Source organism: Aplysia californica, unplaced genomic scaffold (genome assembly GCF_000002075.1).
Source record: "Aplysia californica isolate F4 #8 unplaced genomic scaffold, AplCal3.0 scaffold00307, whole genome shotgun sequence".
In the NCBI taxonomy this organism is placed as follows: Eukaryota; Metazoa; Mollusca; class Gastropoda; order Aplysiida; family Aplysiidae; genus Aplysia; species Aplysia californica.
Genome location: NW_004797577.1, coordinates 533,072 through 539,748, shown reverse-complemented (window position 1 = coordinate 539,748; position 6,677 = coordinate 533,072). Strand labels below are relative to the sequence as shown.

The 6,677-nt window shown below is 42.5% G+C and overlaps 1 protein-coding gene across 1 annotated transcript in view; it reads right to left on the bottom strand.

The window, feature by feature from the left end:
- The window catches only part of LOC101856907 (synaptotagmin-1), a gene marked incomplete in the record, with an annotated part of 110,477 nt that overhangs the window by 72,777 nt on the left and 31,023 nt on the right, over positions 1–6,677 (bottom strand). Inside the window, 2 exon segments of the mRNA XM_035970689.1 lie at positions 2,969–3,105; positions 3,523–3,711. Coding sequence (XP_035826582.1) covers positions 2,969–3,105; positions 3,523–3,711 — 326 coding nt within the window.

Here is a 6,677-nt window from a genome sequence, read left to right as displayed (position 1 = left end):
AGAGAGAGAGAAAGAGAGAGAAAGAGAGAGAGAGCGTGAGACAAATACAGAAGTTGAGAGAAAGGTGGAAAAGATGAAAGGTGGAAAGGCCAGAGAGGGAAGAGAGTCGTAGAAAGGGGAGGAGGGGGTGGTTAGGGGGTGGTCGGGTGGTGGCTTGTGGTCGTCCTCTCTCGGGTTGGTAATGACAGATCTCAGGTTAATTACGTGTGTCTGCCCACCTGAAATAACCGCCATTACATTGCGAAATCACCAGCACTACCCAGAAGCACTGAGAACATAGCCCGACCTCCCACTAGGGCTGGCCAATGAGTCGCTTTAACAAAATCCGGATAATGTGTTAGTGCCCCTCTTCGGAAAATAATATGTTATGAACCGCTTCGGCAAATGGGTTAGATAGAACCACCTCGACAAACGGATTAGAACAACTCCAACAAATGGGTGCACCCACTTAGGCAAAAGGGTTAGGAAAGAGAGTTTAATTAAGAGTCTGAATTCAGATAATGTTTCATTGAGAATTATCCGGTTATCCTTATAGGTTATCTGGATTTTGCCAACCAATACCTCCCACACCAACGCTTTTGGCATTTTTGATTACGAAAGTCAGCGACATAGCATTGTGCTCAGTAGACAATTATGTGTTGTGGGGGTTTTCTTTTTCTGTGTAGCCTGAGGTTCAGTATTGAGAAAGGCAAACGACGCAAAAAGTAATCGCAAAGGCATAAGGGTATCAAGAACAACAGGAGCAAAAAGTAACCGCAAAGGTAAAAGAAAATAGCATCAATAATAAGAACAACATCATCATCATCATCATTAGCAGCAGCAGCAGCAACACCAAAACAATTAATGAATAATAGTTAACAACAACAACAACAACAACAACAACAACAACAACAACAACAACAACAACAACAACAACAACAACAACAACAACAACAACAACATAAACAGCAATGGTTCTGGTGCTGCATCCCAGTGTCTTCTTCTTCTTCTTCTTCTTCTTCTTCTTCTTCTTCTTCTTCTTCTTCTTCTTCTTCTTCTTCTTCTTCTTCTTCTTCTTCTTCTTCTTCTTCTTCTTCTTCTTCTTCTTCTTCTTCTTCTTCTTTCTTCTTCTAGTCTAGCTCTAATGGACCACGGACTAGCACGCAACAGAAAGCATAATTATATACCATAATTGCAGAACTGCCCTATTTTCCGACTCCTCTCCCCAGTCTTCCGTCTCCAAAAATAAATAAATAAATAAATAAATAAATGAATGAATAAATAAATAAATAAATAAATGAATGAATAAATAAATAAATAGATAAATAGTTTTTCTTTCCCAAATCCCACAACTCCCTCTAAATCTACAAGCCCATAATATCTTAACGTATTGGGAAACTTGGCAAATAGCAGCGCGTGTCTGCTGCAAACAATCTAAAAAGTTATTCTAAGAAGCTTTTTTTTTAGGGGGGGGGGGGGCACTGTGTGTGTACAAACCTGCCTCTTTATAATTTCTGACATGTGCAGGAAGACATGGGATTCATTATTTGCGTTTCGTATTACACAAAATCAACCGAGCCGGGGAAAAAACAACAACATCAACCTAACAGGATCAGAAATCTATAGGATCATTCTATAATTACAGATCCCAGAAAGGAAGAGACGGCCATCAGGAAGATGAGGAAACTTCCTTTTTTTCCCCTCATATTTTTTACGGTTAATTTAGTTAGCCGTGCACGACGGAGTTTAGACAGGGAATGGGAGAACGGGTATTGTTACAGAAGTTTGGGGAGGGTCGGGGCTGAAAGGGGAGAGGGGGGGGGGGGGGTGAAAAGGGGGGGGGGGGAGGGCAGTGCAATCGTGATATGACGATCGTGATATGACAATATTGTAGAAATAGAAAAATTCATTCGACCAACTGTTTTTGCTGTAATCTTGTATTTCTCCTAGCTGCAAGCTGTTTAGCTGTTGTAAGACAAGAGGGGAAAACAGTCAGAGAGGAGAAAGAAAAAAAAGCTGTTCCATTCTTTTGAAGATTGAACCTACATTTTGTATTTTTGAATTATTTTCCCCCCAACATTTAGAATTTGATTCTTTAAAAAACTAAACAAAATATATCTCTAGTACATGTAAACGAATATACCACAGATTAAGAACCAGCGCCTGTGGTTTGGTGATTCGGCTCTTCGTTGTCGCAAGCTGGAGACTCCAGTTCGATTCCCGAGTGGGTAAACATTTTCATCGAGTATTTCGGTCTTTTTATGCTGGTATGTTGCATCACTCTCAGTCATTATAGGCAGGGTCGGAAGCCCGTCTCTTAAATGACCGAAATTGCGTTGATGGGGTCCTAAAAATCATCTACATTTTTCGTGTTTCGTTAGAGCGCATTTGCTCTGTGCATGCCTGACTATACTTAGAGAAGTACATTGATAAATGCTCAACTGTGGGAAAGAACAAGCCACAGGCCAGTAAAGGAAGACATACAGGTGAAGAAATGGAAATGGATTGGGCACACCTTGATGAGACTCCCGACAAGCATCATCAGGCAGGCTTTGACGTGGAATCCACAAGGAAAAAGTAAGAAAGGAAGACCAAAGATGACATGGAGGCGAGCGGTACAAGCGGAAATTGAAAAGGCGGGGACATCATGGAAACAGCTAGAAAAGGATGCACAGGACAGGCTTCGCTAGAGAAATGTTGTTGATGGAAGCCCACTGGGAGTTAAAAAGGGCAAGAGAGAGACATTGATAAAAGTTGCTTGTTGTCTAGGACCATATTATTAAAGGACGCCATCTGGTTAGTAAAACAACGGGTATGTAGTCTATAAACAAACACACAAACAAACAAACAAACAAACAAAAACCAACCACAACTACCCCCCACCCCCCACCCCCCAAATAAAACAAGGTAAAAAAAAAAAAGAAAGAAACCAAAGGAGGTAGAAAAGAGAAGAGCCAGAAAAGTTCCCATGTACACTTTTTTTTTTTACTTTCTGCTTCTTTTTCACGTAGGGCGGTATGACGGCATTTCCGGTTTGGTCAAAGGCCGCCAAACTGCTGAAGACCAGGCTGGACAGAGTGGAGCGTCTTTCCGTGGCGCGGGATCCGGACACAGGGCGCGCCGCAGCTGGAAAATGAGAAGAAGAAAAAATGTGTCACGGCGTGGTAAAATCACGCGTTCGTCAATTTTTAGGCATATGGGGTTATTCAAATCATCTTAAAGCGTGTGCATTTGCCTTCGGTTTGGTGAAAAAATATCGATCTATGCTGAATAGAAGTCGAAATATTTGCAATAGAAGGAGGTGGGGGCGCCTGGTTTCAGAGGTAAAATAAGCGAGAAAATGGCCGCCAAAGTTTGGTAAATTCAACAGCTTGAGAGTCCTTGAAAACTGGACATTTACTCATTTTGCGCCTTTAATCTATGTTTTCCGAAGAACAAGAACAAGAAGAACAAAAACAAGGACACGAAGAGGCCAACACGACCCCACACCCCTATTTCACGGACCAGGAAGGAGGAGCTAGAAGAAGCTAGATCTAGATCTACCTTCGTGCTGTAGCGCCAGTTTCTCCCTCTCTCTCTCGGCCTGTAGCTCTGCCAGGGAGTGGGACCTTCTGTACGGTGGCGCCTGCTCCTTGACCGTCCGGCTGACGTCATAGCTGGTCCGGCGTGGCGGGAACCTCATGCCAGGGAAGCGGCCCTCCTCGATGTCGATGTTCTCCGAGTCGGATAAATCTGGGGGGAAATCATGAGAACGTGTGTAAGATAAGATCAGATGAGATAAGATAGGATGAGATAAGATGAGATGAGATGAGACCCAGATGCACACACACACTCACGCACACACACACACACACACACACACACACACACACACACACACACACACACACACACACACACACACAGAGTGAGAGAGAGGGAGGGAGAGAGAGACAGACAGAGAGAGAGACAGAGAGAGAGAGAGAGAGAGAGAGAGAGAGAGAGAGAGGGAGAGACAGAGACAGAGACAGAGGAGGTGGGGGTTGGGAGAGAGATGGCTGAATAAGAGAACGCTTCCAAGAAATAGACTAAGCCATTGATTCTCCTACAAAGAGCACGCTCCAATTTTAGACAAAGTGCTTATCATAATCACTTATCTTATTATAATGGAGCTAAGCCCGTGTGTGGGGTCAGTACACATCTTTCACACAGGTGCCCATAACTCTACAAAAATAGGATTCAGTTCAGAATTCTCTCAAAGGGTTACGAAGGCATCTTTTTAACGTTCGGAAACTACTTTTTGTTTTTTTCAGCATTGGCGGTTTTTCCTGTAAATTGAAGCTCTCAGATGCCCGTAGCCATTTCATATTTTACTGGGGACTACTTCCGTTTTGAAACCTGCTTCGTCGTGTGAGCTGCTTCATTTGTTTCCAGATCTAGAATCTCGATATCCAACTCATTTTGGATGTGTGCTTCGCAGTGTCGATGGATACTTCAGGACAAAGTTCATTGTATTGACTTTTTCTAGATATCTTTGGTGTAGTCATTTCCCCAACACATTGAGTTCGTTTAGACCCACAAAATGTTTACTTCGCTGTATGGACTTTTTCAAAATTTGGCGCGTATTTGGAGCGTAGTTTTTTTTTAATAGAGCAAGACTCTAGATTTAGAGTATATTATGTCCTAGATGTATATATATATATATATATATATATATATATATATATATATATATATATATATATATATATATAGACCACAGAATTCAAGACTGATTTGGAGTAGTTTGCAAGAACAGAAGTGCTGTTTGTGCTTTGTGACTGAAGGGTCATGGGTTTGAACCCTGCCATGGGGTGACAACTGTGTCCTTGGTAGAGATAATAATTTGTTGTATGAAGTGGGAATGGGTATCCGGCGGTAGACGGGAAAGATGTCTGGTTATGTTAAGAGTAAAAGTTGTTCCCGCATCCGATCTGGACATTGGGGATCGCTTTGTTAGTGAGACAACTTCCTGGGCCTTCGGCATATTGTGGTAGGGTGGCCAGTTCCTTTCAACACCGCCTTTACTTCCCCAACTCAAAGTCAGGTACCCATTACTGCTGGGTGGGCAGGAGGGGGCGGTAAATATCCGTGTCCAGAGACGATCGCACTAACCGCTCCGCCACCGCACCCTCTATATAAATAGTAAAAAGGTTATAATGAAATAGCAAGATAAATTGCCCACTACACCCTTAATTGAGACGTGACGCCTAGACAGTCACATGGATTCGGAAAATCTTTGTGTCTTTTTCCTCTAGAATTGATAGCGTTGTCGGTGGTGTCGAGATTAGGCTCCTCGACGGTGCAAACAGGCGATGTGAGTTCGATTCCTGAATGGGGAAGGGTTTTCTTTTATCGAGTATCGTCTGTCTGCTCGGATGTTGAGTCTCTCTCAGCCCAGGTTGGCCCTCCAAAATAAGGTTGAAGACCCCGCTTATTAATTAACGCTATCCGTACGTCGTGTTTTACTATAGTATCCATCCGACGCGGGGAACTCTGTGACATCACTTTCCAAAGAGGAAATTTACTCGTTAATCCAATTCGTACGCTTTGCACAGCAGTCTGTCAAAATGATTATTTGAGAAAAATTGAAAGTTTCAAAGAGATCTCCGAACTAGATCTAAAAGTATTCTAAAATGTGAAGAATACAACCTTGGGGGTACAAAAATGACCCCAGGGCGTACGGATTGATTCGATGGAGGCGTAAAACAGTTACATGAAAAGTTTGTGTTTGTGTTTTAGTGAAGAGAAGCACATCGACACAATAACGGCCACTTAGTGCAGGGAAAGAGACACACATGCTGACAGAATCAACAGAGGGAAAGAAAAGAAGCAGGACGTATCAGTGGCGCCCTCCAAACACCCACTTAAGAAAAAGTAAACAATAAGAATTGATCCTTCTCTATCGAGGAATCTGAGAGCGTTGTTAGAGATTTTTCCCGGTCGGTTTTTGCACTCCAAGCTATCCTTGATATGACGGGAATTTCCCTTATCTTGATGGGATCTGAGCAATGTGCTTCTGCCGCCATTGAACGCAGATAATAATACATTTTTCTTTTTTTTCTATTCATTTTTTCTGGGCCTTTTGTATTAATTTGAATCCCACAATGTGTGTGGAAGGCGGGAGGTTGAAGGGTGCCAATGGTGGATCTAGATTCTGCTTATTTTCTTTTCCCTCCGAGATTTTTCGCCCTTGTCCGAGAAGGCTAGGTTTTTCTACCAGAAGATAAGGGGTGTGGCTGAAAGACAGCAGAAAGAAGGAGCCAAGGAGTAGCAGTAAAAAGGCTGCAAAACGAGTCAGGAGCGCAGAGGAGGAGGAGGCAAAGGAGGTGAAGGGGTGGGGGCGATCGCAGGTTTACGTCTTACAAAATCCTCTAACAACAACGATGAGGAAACCAAACCTATCAAAAGATGCCAGAAACCTTCAGTAGCTCTCATTCAAACTAACCATTGTGTGGAGGTTGTTTTGTTTTTTTAATGGTGTTTTTGCCAAAACAGTACAAAATAACAGTAAAATGCCCACTCTCGCTACCCGGTCACCCTCAAAATTAAAAAAAAAATTGTAATAAAAAAAAACCGCAGACTAAACAAAACAAAACACAAAGCAACAGACAAAATAAAACAAAACCAACAACTCCAAACAATAAACTTTACGCACTACGGTAAAAAAAAAAGGAACC